General features: G+C 40.0%; 2 protein-coding genes across 4 annotated transcripts; one reads left to right on the top strand and one right to left on the bottom strand.

The window, feature by feature from the left end:
- Nucleotides 1-98: 98 nt before the first annotated feature.
- si:ch1073-280e3.1 (complement C2) lies at nucleotides 99-6,566 on the top strand. 2 transcript variants are annotated; one of them, XM_042413472.1, is made up of 19 exons: nucleotides 99-184; nucleotides 295-398; nucleotides 1,070-1,217; nucleotides 1,391-1,576; nucleotides 1,892-2,065; nucleotides 2,325-2,423; nucleotides 2,612-2,745; nucleotides 2,892-3,033; nucleotides 3,207-3,341; nucleotides 3,498-3,602; nucleotides 3,804-3,941; nucleotides 4,025-4,140; nucleotides 4,220-4,334; nucleotides 4,673-4,823; nucleotides 4,956-5,029; nucleotides 5,186-5,277; nucleotides 5,365-5,497; nucleotides 5,589-5,638; nucleotides 5,738-6,566. In XM_042413472.1, the coding sequence occupies exons 1-19, from the start codon at nucleotides 133-135 to the stop codon at nucleotides 5,906-5,908; spliced, it is 2,319 nt and encodes a 772-aa protein (XP_042269406.1). In that variant the 5' UTR covers nucleotides 99-132; the 3' UTR covers nucleotides 5,909-6,566. The 2 variants fall into 2 exon arrangements, with proteins under 2 accessions (XP_042269406.1, XP_042269405.1); XM_042413471.1 differs by having other exon boundaries at nucleotides 5,186-5,497.
- LOC121898422 (polynucleotide kinase 3'-phosphatase) lies at nucleotides 6,044-15,128 on the bottom strand. Of its 2 annotated transcripts, none has more exons than XM_042413474.1 (17): nucleotides 15,027-15,128; nucleotides 13,021-13,067; nucleotides 12,451-12,729; nucleotides 12,012-12,299; nucleotides 11,076-11,155; nucleotides 10,865-10,922; nucleotides 10,616-10,723; nucleotides 10,468-10,539; nucleotides 9,848-9,896; nucleotides 9,421-9,491; nucleotides 9,155-9,247; nucleotides 8,913-9,009; nucleotides 8,755-8,816; nucleotides 8,363-8,472; nucleotides 7,091-7,178; nucleotides 6,918-6,985; nucleotides 6,044-6,611 (listed from the first exon to the last, which is right to left on the bottom strand). In XM_042413474.1, coding segments are annotated over exons 1-17 (1,692 nt in total). In that variant the 5' UTR covers nucleotides 15,028-15,128; the 3' UTR covers nucleotides 6,044-6,490. The 2 variants fall into 2 exon arrangements, with proteins under 2 accessions (XP_042269408.1, XP_042269407.1); XM_042413473.1 differs by having other exon boundaries at nucleotides 14,798-15,122.
- Nucleotides 15,129-15,185: the final 57 nt, after the last annotated feature.

Below are 15,185 nucleotides of genomic sequence, written 5' to 3'. Positions count from 1 at the left end.
CTCTGTTTGGTGCTGCTGTGTTAATGGGTAATCAGTCATCAAATAAAGCAGCAGACTGCAGGTCGATTCAGACACTCTCGCTGTGGTTTTTGTCACTCAAAGACACGAACACAGCTGATACAGAGTCTGGTCATGTATGTCAAGTCCATACCGTGGATCCTGCTCTTCATCTCTTTCCAGAATGGTGAGCTTTTCACTTCTATGTTACACTTAATGTACAGTTGTGTTTGGTAGCATTCATATGGATCTCTGGCTGTGTTGACACATGTGTGTGCCTGCATGTTTGTGCTCCAGTGTTGCTGCAGGAGGAAGAGTATTATGATTACTCATACATAGATACTCCTCTGAACTGCTCAACCACAGAGAGCATCAAAGGTGGACATGTCACCTATTCACAGGTAAAAATAACACACCTTTTACCTTCATTTTTAGCTAACATCACATGAGATTAAAGGCTTAGGTAAAATGCTAAGAGGTCACATTGTACACTAAAGTGACAGAATGCTCTTTTAACAGTGTATATCTGCATATTTTACATCCCTGCGCACCTGATGTGGTTGTTTGTTATGTATTGAATCTTAAGATTAATTTATGTAGTAACAAAATAATACAAATCCACTTCAATGAGCTAATGATATAGCACAAATATAGAACTCCAGAGCAGAGGTTATAAGATAATTAACAAACAGTACAAGGACAAATAGAGATAAAATATTTTGATGTTAGAAACGATGATATGCAGTGAAATAAAACATTAATTTAGTAAAAAGTATGCAAGTAAAATTGTTTTTATAGGTGGTCTAATCTCCTTGGAAAGCTCTGCTGTAGTCGTTTTGTATTGAATCCTAAACTAAATTAGTCAAGAGACATAAAAATAGTTTTATAACACAAATATAAAACAAAGCAAAACAGAGTTTAAAAAGTGCTCATTTAGCTAGGAGTAGATGGACTGAGAAGAGGAAATATGGAATATGGAGACTGGAATGTGAAACAAATTTAGCATCTCTTTACCGTAAAACTTCACGTTACTTAATTTAACTCAGAAAGTGACAAGATGTTTCCTCCACAGGGAGGACTGGAGGGAAGTGTACTGACCTATCACTGTGGTCCTGGTCAATACCCTTTCCCGGTCAGCTATAGGCTCTGCGGTGCAAATGGGGAATGGTCACCCATGAGATTAGCCACTGGCAGACTGGTGTCACAGGCCTCGTGCAAAAGTAATATTTTGGATTTTTAAATTTTTTTTGTACACAAGCTTCTTATGTTCATAATATGAGTTTTCTGTCATCACCACTCTCTGTGATTCTCTCCTCCTGTTTTCATCCTGCCTATAATCAATCCTCTTCTCCTCATCCTCCGTCCTCTTTCCATCTCAAACTCCCTCTCTCAGACATCTTGTGTCCGGCTCAGCTCCAGCTGGATAATGGGGACTTCTGGCCCAGGGATCAGTGGTTTCGTGTTGGGACGATGCAGAGCTTCTCCTGCCAGGAAGGGTTCACCCTGTCTGGGTCAGCCCAGAGGAACTGCACCCTCTCTGGGCAGTGGACAGGAACCACTCCTATCTGCGACAACCAGGGTGAGGAAGGGCACAAGCATAAAACCAAATTCGTCATGTAATATAAATCTTGTGTATGATTAAATTATGTAAAATGAATAGTTATATTTTTCCTTCTTACATTAGTGCAATAGAGAACAACTGACAGAATATCAACTTAAATGAGTGACAGATAAGTCAGACATAATGTAGCTACAATGTGCTCACAGTGGGTTTTTGATGTCTTAAAACTTCTATTCTGAACATTTCTATATAAACAAAAGCACAAATATCCTTTTTTAATGGTTATAGCCTGAAAAATGATTTTGTCCCTTGTTGCCCTGTCTTTAAATGCAGCTGACGACTGTAAGAACCCAGGGGTCCCACCGGGGGCCCAGATGTCAGAAGGCCGGTTTCGGACGGGAGAGAAAGTGATCTACAGGTGTCAAGCTGGTCTGGATCTGCTGGGATCGGCTAAAAGGGTTTGCCTGGAGAGTAGGGAGTGGAGCGGCTCAACGCCACGTTGCCAAGGTGCTGTGTGACAGTTAGAATTAAAGAAATTAGTTTCGGGTGTTTTTCCATTTAAACAACAGAACATTCATTTTTAAGACCAAAAAAAGCCAACGAATCTGATACGCACAACTAATCCTTGATTTACCTATACTGATATTATCAACAACTGTGCAACTACAGCAATTCTCGTGATTGAAGCAGCCCCAAAACAGTACACAATTAACTATTATATTAGGATACAACTTCCATGCATGATTATATTTATGCTTTATTACAGGCCCGAATACCTTTGACTCCCCCAGCGCTGTGGCAGAAGCCATAGGGGGATCACTTGCAGGAGTCATGGATGTCCTCACATCAGATTCCAAAAAGAAAGGTGGGTATAAGTTATTTTCAGGATTTGAACAAATTGATATTTTAACAGTGTTGCAGTACAAACAAACTTGCTATACAGATGCTCAAAACAAGAGGAATAGAAGAAAAGCAACTAGCGTAAGTCAAGTAAAGGCGTGAGGATGAGGAGAGCATGTTTGTCATTATAATTTTTCCCTTTTCCTCATCCAGTGACCTTTGGTCGAACCTTCCGTGTAGCTGAAGGCAGTCGTATGAATATCTACATCTTAATGGACACATCAGGCAGCATTGAAAAGCAGGACTTTGAAAAATCCAGGAATGCCACCATCGCTCTTATCAGGAAGGTCTGTACTAAGCGATTCAGTTCAATAGCAGATGCGGGTGGAAGACAGAGATACAGAAATCATTTAAGCACATCTGTAAAGCGGCTTGTCTGCCACTCGTCCTCAGTGGGGGTGAAACCTACATGTGTTCTTTGTTTTCCTTCTAGTTGGACAGTTATGAGGTACAGATGAAGTTCCATGTGCTATCATTTGCCAGCGAGGCAAAGGCCATTGTAGACATCAGACACTCCGAAATAAGTGGTGATGCAGAGAACGTCATATGGAATCTGGAGGACTTTGACTACCATAGTAGGATTCTGCTTGTTTTCCTTTATTCATATACTGTATGAATCCATTTAATGACCATAACCTTTTATCTCCTGCAGTGTGATCTGCTCAAGCAATCTCTGTGCCATACACTACAACCATGATGCCCAAATGTGTTCAGTAGAAATATTGCTTTTGCATTTGTTCATTTGCAGGCCACGGGAGTAAGACCGGCACCAACCTTCACGCAGCCTTGCACAGCGTCAGTGAGGTGATCGCCTTCTTTAAACAGAACAGCAAGAGGAACCATTTTAATGAGACTCAGAATATCATCATCATACAAACAGATGGTAAAGATGCAGGGAGAGTCTCACAAACTCATCATTTCCTGCTCATTTTCCTTCTCAAAACTTTTTACAACCCCTATATATTAGAAAAGCCAACATTAGATAAGCTGTATCTTTTGAGAATAGACATTCATTTTCTCCTTCTCTTTCTGCCTGCAGGTTACTCCAACACAGGCATCAAACCTCAGATTGCTCTGGCCAAGATCCGGCACCTGCTGGGCTACAGCAACAACTCCCCTGATCACACAGAGGAGACATTGCTGGGTAAAATGATAAAAGAGAATCAAACCAAACATTGAATTAAAATGTCTCATACACCATGTATGACACTTGACATTTACTTGCAGCAGTTCCTACATCACCAAAATTACTAGCAATTGTAAATCACATGTGCATTTTGTTTTAGTGTGTTGACATGGTGTGTATGTATACAGTCGGTTTATGTACATCTGGTTGTGTTTTCAGATGTCTATGTGTTTGGAATTGGGAGCAAAGTGAACAAAGATGAGTTGAACTCCTTAGCCTCAAACAAACGTGGTGAGGAGCACCTCTTTATTCTAAAAGACTATGAAGTACTGGGAGACGTGTTCAACAGCATCATCAGTGAGTAGGAGAGATTGCTATTAACAGCAATACCAATATTTTTGTAACTTAAGTATAACCATTAAAATGGTTTTATAATACAGGTGACGAGAGTGTGACAATGTGTGGGGTAGCTCAGGAGGACATCTCCAAGGATCAGGAGGAGGGTGGAAGAAAAGTCTACACCAAACCCTGGCACGTCACTGTGAAAACAGTGAGAGTGAGTTTGCAACCCCACCCCCCATTTTTTTGATATCTTAAAGCGGATTTTCATCCATTAACACTTTTCTCTCTTGCAGCCTGCATTTGGATGTTTTGGATCCATCGTGAGTCAGAATTGGGTGCTGACGGCCGCTCACTGCTTTGCCAGAGTGGGCACAGAGAAAGTCAGTGGACAGGTGGAAATACAATACGGTCAGTGTCAGTACGAGGAAAATGTTTTGGAGATGGAGATTCATTTAAGAGAAAAATACAGAGAAAGGGAGAAAAGGAAAAGTGGTAAAAGAAGGTTGATGGAATCTGTAGTGGTTTTAAGCCAAAATCACATTAAAGTACGACAAGAGCACATTTCTAGCGCAAGTTAGTCTTTTAGGAATCAAACCATAAATTCTAAAAGTGTTAGTGTCCTTGCTACATTCAGCTAGCTGTATTGAAGAGAGCAAGTCTAGATTAGTAAAGGTCAGTAAAGTTCTTTCTATGAACCATCTTGTTGACTTGATGTTAAAATAACAAGCGCCTTTTTCGGTTCGCAGGTGACAGAATGAGGGCGCTTTCCAACAAGGTGATCCTGCACCCCAAGTACAACATCAACGCACTCGAACACAGAAATGTATCGGAGTTCTATGACTATGATGTAGCTCTGGTACAGGTGAACAAGAGCATCCCTCTCTCCAGGGAGGCCAGGTAAGACAGCCCAAAGAAAAAACACTCAACCGATTTTGTCATGAAAAAGCGGGCAGTGTGCAGCGATGCCCATGTAACCAACTTAAATGTTCCACTGTTGATTGTGCGTATGTACTGTATGTTATAAAACAGACCTATCTGCTTGCCATGTACCGTACCAGCCAGCCGAGCCATGAAGAAAATCAACTCAACCTGTCAGCAGCATAGTATGTGACCTTTTGACCTTTCCACTTTCATCAACACACAAGACACTGATGTGAATACAAGACTGTAGTAGTCTGCATGTACGTCTTTTGAAAGCATTCATGATGGTACATTAATCCCTCCAATAAGACTTATGAGTAAAATTCACATGTGTACAGGAAAGGAGCTTCTACCACACAAGGAGACTTCTGCCTTTTTTATCCATAAGAACTCCAAGCGCAAAGAAACACATATTCACACTGAGAGTCAGGTGAGTGATGTGACTTTCATACTGGACTGCTTTCACGCTTACTACTCAGTGATGTGTGTTATACTGTATCTTATTTGCTGTCTGCAGAGGCCCGGCTGTGTGGAGAAGGCAATGCAAACACTAAGACAGCCCACAGATGTGACTTTGGATGAGTACATTCCACGCAGGTTCCTGTGTTCTGGAGGCAGCTTGGAATACCAGGACCCCGTCACCTGTAAAGGTCTGGACTCAGCACTTCCTGTACAATGATCATCTCAGTTTGACCAACATGGGATTCTCATGACAGCTACATGTTGACTCTTTTTATACAGGTGACTCTGGTGGATCTCTGTTCCTGCAAAGAAGAAAGCGCTACTTTCAGGTGAGTCACATGGCTCCTTTAAATCAAGACTCATCTCTCTCTCACACACACACACATGCACTGCAATCACGTTGACATTTCTCCTGTTTCTATCTCCAGGTGGGAGTAGTGAGCTGGGGCACCACAAACGTTTGTGAACCGCATGCACGGTACAGCAGTGACAGGCCGCCTCCCGATGCTCGAGACTTTCACATCGACCTCTTCGAGATCTTGCCATGGCTGAAACAGCATCTGGGTGAGGAGATCCAGTTCCTGCCAGAGGTCAACTGAGAGGATCCAGAATTGGTCTGCAGGGATGATTTGCTTGGATTACAAATAATATATCTCATGCAGAATATAATAAAATAGTTTACCTCTTTATCCAAACGTAAATCATCATAGTTGATCATAGACAAGAATACAGTATCAAGTGTTTTCTAAAGCTTTATTGTCTAGTGGAATACCAATGATTCTTTTAGCCTTTTTGTTAAAAAATAATAAACAACATATAAAAGTTATTCTACTTGTTTTTGTCCACCCTATTCTTTCTATACCCAGCAAATATAACATGCATACTCAGCTCCTGAAGCGCAGATATGATGGAAATAAATGGATGGATTGATTCAGTGTTGCAGTTCTAGTTGACATCATCAGGTTGTGGTCTGAGGCCGTTAGACATACAGTATGCATATAAGCATCAGACATTCCTCAGCTGGAGAAGAAAAATATGCCAGTCTCTACTAACTAATGCAAGTTTCCTGCCCTTTCAGAAGGTCTTGCTTGTTGGTTGGATCTCACTTCTTCAATAGTTGCAATATGTAATTTTTTTCTGTCTCCATGAAGTCAAAAGGTGTTAGACAGCCAGCAGTCCAATCAGCCTTCAGAGAACTGTCGGAACAGCGTTTCTGATTGGCTGTCTTTGAAGTTAGGGACAAAGTGGATGTGGAGAATCTCAGAGAATCCCTCGGAGAGAGCAGGAGCCACAAAGTGTTTTCTGTCCAGAGAGAGAGATAGATTAGAGTGGTCAAAGTCATCTGTCACTATTAAGGCTATGCTTTTATCTATCAGTGTTTTAAAGTCCACAGTCCACAGTCAGTCCATTTATAGTATCAAGTGACAAAGATGAAACAAAAGCCTGTTTGTGTTTCCAAAATGCATTACATTTGAATATTAAAAGACTTTGGTGTCATGCATTTTGCTGAATTTCTTCAAGCGCTTTACATAAAGTTTGAATTTTTAGTAAAAGAAACAAATACATTTTATAATCACTATGAGCGTTTTCTTGGTCAGTGTCACTTACTTGTAGCTGTGGAAAACCATGTCATTGACCTTGAGGTGTTTGCTGTCTGAGGGAGCCATCTCACGGAACTGAGAACAATAATATTGCATTAAAAAAAAAAACACTCTGCATCACCAGCAAGGATTAAAGAAAAGAAAGGGGAAAGTGTGAGAGAGTGGAAAGGTGAGTCATACTCTGTTGTTGTGTTTGGCCTGTTCCAGAGAGGCTGAGAAGTGGAAACAGCGACAGGACACTCCTGCTGCCTTGGCCACATCCACATATCTGGAAAAAAAAAAAAACACACAAAGCACTGCTTGTACCAACATAGACTAAAAATATGCACGTACAAGCAGCAAAAGAGCCGAAGGAATCATACCACAAAATACAGCAACAGCCTCATACAGTCAGTGTCCACTTTATGAAGTACTAACATTTAGTTGGATTTCTTTAGAAAAACGGTAAGACTGTGGCAATGAAGGCAACCTACGATGTTTCTGTGTAGTAAACTGCTGTGTTTGAACCAGGTTTGGGCCAAAAAATATTCCCCCATGCAATAACATGATGAAGATTTATGATGATTTCAACAAGGGTAAAATGATTAAATGTGAAAATGGACTTAAGCACTTAAATATATTTGTTATCATACTTATTTTCTTGTAAAAAGTGTTTTGGCTATTCACAGGTAAATGAAAACACTTTGGATATTTGTTTGAACTATGACATTTTAACATATTGATATTTCTCCTCACTGAAAAAAGGGTGTCATGTTCTTTGCTATGAAATGAGGTATATAGACTTCTTCTGTTATCTTTGCTTTTATAGCATCTCTTTTTTGCTGAGTAAGTTTTAGAGAATAAAACCAGTAACTGCAATAAATACAGTTACTACAGAAACAAACATGTGGTCTGTCATAACTTTTTTGTAGTTTATTTTATTGTTAATTATAGTGCTAACCTGTCATCAGCACACTGTAAAAAGCAAAAATTGATTCAGTTTTGGTGTCCTATTGGATCAGTTCTCTGTTCTTAGCTGACAGACGTGTGATAGAGCATCATATTCTGCAGCTGTAGCCCTTCAGCTCATTTAACAGTTTGATATACTGAACTGTTACTATTTTCTGTTAGCTGGCAGGTGTTTTGTCTGAAAATAGTTTGCACTTACAGCATCATTCCTGACATCATTTCCAAACAGCATCAACCATCAAACAATGTTCACAGTGACTTAAATCAGAGCTTAGTGAGCAGAATAACTGAACATCTCCACCCTGTCTGCAAATATACTCATCTGTCTGCATAGAATTATCCTTTATTTAAGCATGACTCTCTGTCTTTGGATGCTTTTTGAGGCCTGTTTGCATAAAGGTGTACCCGGTGAGGTGGAGTCTGAGTATATATGCATACTGAAACATGCAAGGACACACACAAAAATACACTCGCACGGCACATATTGGTACGATTGTACGTTACCGTTTGCGAGACTCGGGGTCTGGGTTGGTGTTGTCTACGGCGACGCTGCGGCCCTCCTTCAGAGCGCGCTCACATGCAGTCACACAGCTCTGCCAGGAACCAAGTGTGTCCTGACAAAGAAAGGAAACATTACACATTGGTCACAACATGTCAAGGAAGACTTTAAAGAACATTCATCATTACCTTCACCATGTTGGTGATTATCATCATAATTACAATAATACAATGCTTAAAACTGTTATAAATATATGTATCAAATATAAAAGCAGGGAATCAAAATAAACCATTAACTGCCTATTTTCAGCACTTTAAATCTTCTTGTATATAGAACCAAATGTTCTGGGTCTGTGCACCTACAGAACTGGGGACCCGTTCCTATAAAATCCACTCACCCTGTTGACGTACACGTAACCCTTTGGTATGACATGGGTGTGGAAGAAAGTGGATTTACCCGCTGCAGAGAAAGGGAAGAGGAAACAAGATCAGAGGGATGTTGGTGAGAGGGGAGTCCAGAAAGGAAAAAGGTGATACACAGTCCACTTTCACTTACATGCAGGGAAACCCACAGCAACAATGACCTCTGTCTTGCTGGAAGTGAGGGAGGCAGACGGCGGGTCGTACAGTCTGGCGGAGGAGTCAAGCTTCCTCTAGTTATTCAGATAAAGAAAAACATTTACAAAAAATACAGACACACACCTAATCTATACATGAATTCTCATACACTATAGGAAAAAAAACAGACTGCTTTCAAGGTTACAGCACACAGCGAGTATCTGTTGCATTTCTACTTACAGGGTCAAATTCAGGTAAGCTGTAGGGGGCGCTCTTCCAGCCCAAGAAGTACTCCTCTGGAGTGTGGAACTGCAACCCGATGTTCAGAGCAAACTACAGACAGATGATATCAGTTGTGTGCTTTAAGTTTAAGTCTTACTTAATGACATTTAGAATGACACATAATAACACAATAACAAATTAGCACACCAAGCAAGTCAACGCAGGGGGAGGAGGAGAAGCACTGGGAGGTAAAAACAATAAAACAAAGCTAGAGTATGTCTTACCAGTCTGTCACTGCAGGAGAAATCCTTCTTCTTCTTCCCTGGAGCCCAGTTCTCTGGCCTTCCTGCAGCATCTGTGCACAGAGGTTAAGTCAGCAGCTGTATGTCTATGTTTGTGTCTGCTCTTGTACTTCTGTCTTTCTGGGGATCAAATGTTCTTACAGAGATATTAAAGTTTGCAAAAAAATGTTATTTTTCTTGGTCTTGGAGATTTGATCTGGGTTATCTCTGGGCCAGGGGTTAGGTGTTATGTACTGATCAGGTTTAAGATTTGGGTTCGTTTTTGAGTTTAGGCAAAAAGGATTGCACAAGTATTGAACTAAAAGTTTTTTTTAAAATGTAGGTGAACACATGTGTACGTATGTAAGCGTCTGTGTGATATCAGAGAAGATAACTGAGGACACATCACTTCATATCCAAGCTCACTCACCTCCCACATAAAGACTCTGTGTCTTGTTAACAGGAACACCATCATTAGCCTGAGCAGGAAACACACAGAAACAAAGTGTTTATTCTCAAACATGGAAAGACCACAAACAATGTTGTCAGAAATTATAAAAGGGCGGCTCCCATGATTGATAACAATGAGTGTAATTTGTGCTTTGTCTCAGTGCAAATACTGCATAAGAGGTGTGGCTTTTAAATGATATGTGTGTGTGTGTGTATGTGTGTGTCCAATAGGGCTGAACGATTTTGAAAAAATATCTAATAGTGATTATTTTATGATTTGCGATATTAGAGGGAATGATCATTTTTACATCATTATTCTCATTTTGATTGAAAAACATATTAAAATGATTATGGTGTGATTTTTGCAGGGATCTGTACCAAACAAAGATGTTTTTTTATTATGTAGAATATGATGTGTAGGCCAGGTCATCAGCCCGCACGACAATATTTAATCTAAAATGGTGTTTTAACACACATTTAGCCTTTAACAAATATTGCACCTGCTGCGATTTGAAAATTGCGGTAGGCCATGTTGCTATTTCGATAAACTTTCGATTAATTGTTCAGCCTTAGTGTCCAAGCATCTCTGCTGACAGTTACCTTCTCACACAAGTGATTCCACATTCCCATCACCGGTTTCCTGTAGATACCAGGACCAGCAGCTACAAACACCTGAGACACAGACAAACATCAGTTTCATGTACAATCATTAGGTGAGATGTTAAAGTCAACCTACAACGTGACCCACCTGCACAGGTAGCTGCAGCGTGGTGAGGACGTCCTCCACTTTAGACTTGAAAACTTCAGGTCTCAGTTTTCCTCTAGCAATCCCCATCTGGTTGGTGAAGAACACCACCTACAGGAAGAGAACAAGGGTAGAATAAGAAATCAAGTGACAAACACAACCACAACATCTAAAATTCAACATTCCACATGCTTTACGCTTGCAAAGTTCACTAAATATCTTAAGCAACTGTTGTGTTTTACTCCTCCCCACCTTGTATCCTTTCTTGAGCAAGCTGGCCAGCCTGGGCTGAATCTCAGGGTACAGAATCCTGTTAATTAAACAGACACAAGGACAAGAAAAACATTTAGACATGGCATATAATATCTACAAGCCACCTGAAAAGGAGAAAGACTAGTCATTTATCACATTTCTGAACTATGACAAACATTTTAAAAGGGGACATTCAGGAGTGCAGACATACTTCCAGTCATCTGGTGCAGTTGGAAAGACTTTGCCAGACTTGGTGGTGATGATGCAGCCATCTATGTCAAAGCCAGCAATCTGGAGAGGACAAAGGGAAGAGGAAGTGTTCATACATTTAAACATTAGATGCATGATGTCACCAGACACAAGACAACTTTCATGTCTCTAAATGGCAGAGATCATTGTTTGAAACACTTTGAACTTCACCCTCAAATCATGTAATGAGTGTGATGTCACTAAAGCCCAAAACAGCATTTTTGTATTTATATGAAAATAAACCACGTTAATAAGAGTGGAAACTGATCTAACACTGGTCAGATAAGCTTTCTATACTGTAGGAGAGGCACTGACTCACTGCCATTAAGCAGACAATTGGTTTTGATTTTTCACTTCCTGTGACATGAGATGATCCCCCACCAAAAGCAGAAATGAAGGCTGCAACTAACAATTACTTTCATTATAGATGAATCTACTATTTTCTTGAATTATCAATTAATTGCTTTGTATCTAAAGACATTTTGGATACTTGGATTTAGATAGATTTAGAAAAGACTTTTTGTATTTTGATGCCTTGTTTTGTCCGACCAAAAGTCCAAAACCCAAAGATCTTCTGTTCACAATATTATAAAACAGAGAAAAGCAGCAAATGATCGCAATTAAAAAGCTGCAATGAGAATGATGATGAAAAATGATGTCTGATCTTGTTGATATACTCTTGCAGATCCACATTTGGGGAAAACAGGATGGAGCTTGAGACCTTCACCCTGGGGTCAGAGGTACTGCTTTTAAACATGAACTACTGACAATTGCAGCTTTTACTATTCATGCAATTAAACAGATTTTGATTGAGGCTTAATTTGAATTCAATTTAACCTGATATTTTCATTTCAAAAGAGTAATTTGCAAAATTATATTATATTGAAACAGTTCCCACCTTGTCGCTGGCTTTGACACCAGCAGCAGTATAAAGCATCAGGTTGCCAAACTGCTGCCAGCTACTTTTTACACAGGCCTTTGAAGACAATGAAGAAGATGAAGGCTGGGTGCTCTGTGTCATGGACTTCTCTGCCAACTTCTGCAGCTGCTTGAGCTTTTCCTCTGCCAGTCTCTCCTCCTCATCCTCCTCCTCTTCCTTCATCCATCCACCTAAGTCCTCCTCATCTCTTCTTTGGCGCTTCACGTCATGGTGCCCCCTGTCTGGGCTCAGTGGCCTCTTAGACGGCTACACAGAAGTGAAAATGTTTTAATATTACAGTTTCTGAGTTGTTTGACTTAAATTTTTCTTTTTAAACTTTATCTTTGTTGTAAAGCAAGCAAATATGATGCACAAACTATTTTATGAAATAATAACCTAACAGTGCCAAATGTGCTACCTTCTTGGGGGAGGCTGAAAAGAAATCCTTTATACTGCGTTTAGGCGTGGGACTCCACTGCCCCTCTTTTTCTTTGCCGTTCCTTCGTCCTTTTGTCTTATCTGTGGCTTTCAGCCCTCTCTGTGCTGGGCTGGAGGCTGTTCCATTTGAGCTCAGGGAGTAGTGCAGTTTTAATGGGTGGTTCTGGTTAACCAGGTAGAGGGTGCCCCCATGGGCGAGTTTACCAGACTGACCACGGCCCAGCTTCTCACCATCAAGGAAACTGGGATTGGGACCTAGCTGTGGAGGAAAACAACACATGTACAGACATTGGACCGCAGCCTTTATACAATTAGAACTTAACGGATGTGAGATAACACAGTGAAAGGTGTGCTGCCGTCACTCTTTCAGACACAATAACATAACTGATGTTTTTGATTGTGTTGTCAAATATTAACTCTCTGTTGTGTTTTGTGAGGTGTGGCCACCAGCTGTGTTTTTCTAGCCAGAGAGATTCGCAGGTCTACTGTGAACTTCATACATAGACTGAACTCTAAACTGTGAGCTGGGTTTAACGGTTTGTTTTCATACCTGAGTAACAACTGCATCCTTGTCTGCAAAGCAAGCGACCACTTTCACTGGAAGAAACACAAAGAATATTAGAACCATGTAGATATAATACTCACAGACACATGCAAACACACATTTTGATATGCATATAGAGCTGAAATTATAACTCAACTAATAAATTGACCAAAAATATCCACAATTTTGATATCAATTGATAACTGACTGATTGTCGATTCAGTCGTTTTTTTCTCCATAATTTCACTGGCTTCAGTTTCTCAAATGTGAATGTTTACTTGGTTTCCTTCTATCATAGTAAACTGAATACCTTTGTGCTTTCAACTTTTGGTTGGACGCAACAAGCAGTTCGCATATTTCAACTTCAACAGGCTTTAAATTTTGATCTGCATTTTTCACTTTTTTCTGATGTTTTATAGACCAGATGACTTATTGAAAAAATAATTCATCAATTTGAAAAATCAATGATGAAAATAATTGCAGCCCTGTATTCATTAAATGTGGCCTACAACGGCGTTCCCGGTAATGATTCTGTCACCCATTTTTATTATGGTAATACTCTTATTCAAGAGGAAAGTATTTTATGCACAGCAACAAGAATGATGTCTACTGCACGGCAACAAACAATTATTTTCATTATCGATGAACCTCACAATAATTCTCTCGATTCATTGATTGAATGTCAGAAAACAAAAAAAGGCCATTACAATTTCCAGAGCCTAAAGGTGACATCTTCAAATGCCTTGTTTTGTCCGACCAACAGTCCAACCCAAAGATTCACAGTGTTATTTAAAGAAAAGCAGCAAATCATCACATTTACACAATCAACTAATATTTTGCATTTTTGCTTGAAAACTGACTCAAACGTTTGAACATTATCCTTCTTTTTTATTTGCAGTTTTTTCAGGTTTAATGTTTGATTTTGCTTCTGCTTCTATTGTCCTGTGTACACAGGGTGACCATACAAAAGAAAATTAACTGCTTTCATCAGGCCACCATCTATAAAGGCTGAATGAATGAAAACAGTTGCCAATTCATTTTCTGTCAATCAACTAATTGATTGATTGACTAATTGGTTCAGCTGTAGACCTCCACCTCCTCTAAATTCTGGTTTAGAGGAGTCATTTGATCCTTCTCTCTCCCTTCATAACCTACTGTAAGAAGATTTAAGGCAATAAGGAACTCAAATCATTCTTCATATATTATAAATATAATATTGTTATCCTGTTCCATTTCTATAATCTGTCTTTCTTGCTCTATTCTGTACACACAACATCTATTGCACATCTGTTCGTCCTGAGAGAGGAATCACTCCTCTGTTGCTCTTCATGAGGTTTCTTCCATTTTTTCCCCGTTGAAGGATTTTAAGTGATTTTTTCCTTATCTGAATCGAGGGTCTAAGGACAGAGGATGCTGTTGCTGTACAGATTGTAAAACCCCTGAGGAAAATTTGTGATTAGTGATATTGGGCTATACAAATAAAATGGACTTGACTTGACTTTCCCAAGATGTGTGTAAGAAGTGGATCATTTATTGTTTTTATTTTCAACTCAGCAACTTCTGGAGTGGATGGAGTTCATTCATAGGTTGTTTTTTCTGGCGGGGGACATTTATGTTCTTCAACCTTAAATTCATACAAGTAACTACTAAATTATTAGCCAAATGATCACAAGTTTCTTGCCTCGCATTCATTATAAAACTACTGAGCAGTTTAAAACTATGTCGTGGTGAATTTGACATATAAATGACCCACACATACGGTGTCTGTGAACCTCGTCCTCACCCTGGTGTCTGGAGCATTTCTTGTCGGCGACTCCGGTGTCCGGCCCCCGGCCCAGAATTACAGCTCGTCCATCCTGCAGAGGGACCCGGACAGAGGCGCCGACCAGCGCGCACGACGTGTGAGCAGCCAGACTGTTACTCTCTGCCATGTTGTGACTTTATAAGCGTTTCGCCTTATTAAATTATGAAGCGAAACTGAACACATGCACAAATAGATACTTAACACATACTTTATCTGTGCAAAGTTGCTACTTCTTGGTCACAGCTTCTTTAAACTGGTTGTTGAAGTAGTTAGCAGCCCTGCAGCAAACTAGAGGGGGGATTGTTTTCTAAGCGTGTCACATGGTCCATCACAAAAATACGCTCGTACAGAAACGTGCTCCGCTTTA

The sequence above is a fragment of the Thunnus maccoyii genome, chromosome 6 (genome assembly GCF_910596095.1).
Source record: "Thunnus maccoyii chromosome 6, fThuMac1.1, whole genome shotgun sequence".
In the NCBI taxonomy this organism is placed as follows: domain Eukaryota; kingdom Metazoa; phylum Chordata; class Actinopteri; order Scombriformes; family Scombridae; genus Thunnus; species Thunnus maccoyii.
This window is presented reverse-complemented; position numbering and strand designations above follow the sequence as displayed.

What these genes read in the sequence shown, in the direction of transcription:
- si:ch1073-280e3.1 (XM_042413471.1), top strand. Translation starts at nt 133, where the DNA reads ATGTATGTCAAGTCCATACCGTGGATCCTGCTCTTCATCTCTTTCCAG. An exon ending in CGTGTTCAACAGCATCATCA is followed by an intron (nt 3,942 to 4,024) that starts GTGAGTAGGAGA and finishes TTTATAATACAG; the next exon opens with GTGACGAGAGTGTGACAATG. An exon ending in TCACTGTGAAAACAGTGAGA is followed by an intron (nt 4,141 to 4,219) that starts GTGAGTTTGCAA and finishes TCTCTCTTGCAG; the next exon opens with CCTGCATTTGGATGTTTTGG.
- LOC121898422 (XM_042413473.1), bottom strand. Translation starts at nt 14,945, where the DNA reads ATGGCAGAGAGTAACAGTCTGGCTGCTCACACGTCGTGCGCGCTGGTC. An exon ending in GGAATCACTTGTGTGAGAAG is followed by an intron (nt 9,897 to 10,467) that starts GTAACTGTCAGC and finishes TTTCCTGCTCAG; the next exon opens with GCTAATGATGGTGTTCCTGT. An exon ending in GACCCCGAGTCTCGCAAACG is followed by an intron (nt 7,179 to 8,362) that starts GTAACGTACAAT and finishes TTTTTTTTCCAG; the next exon opens with ATATGTGGATGTGGCCAAGG.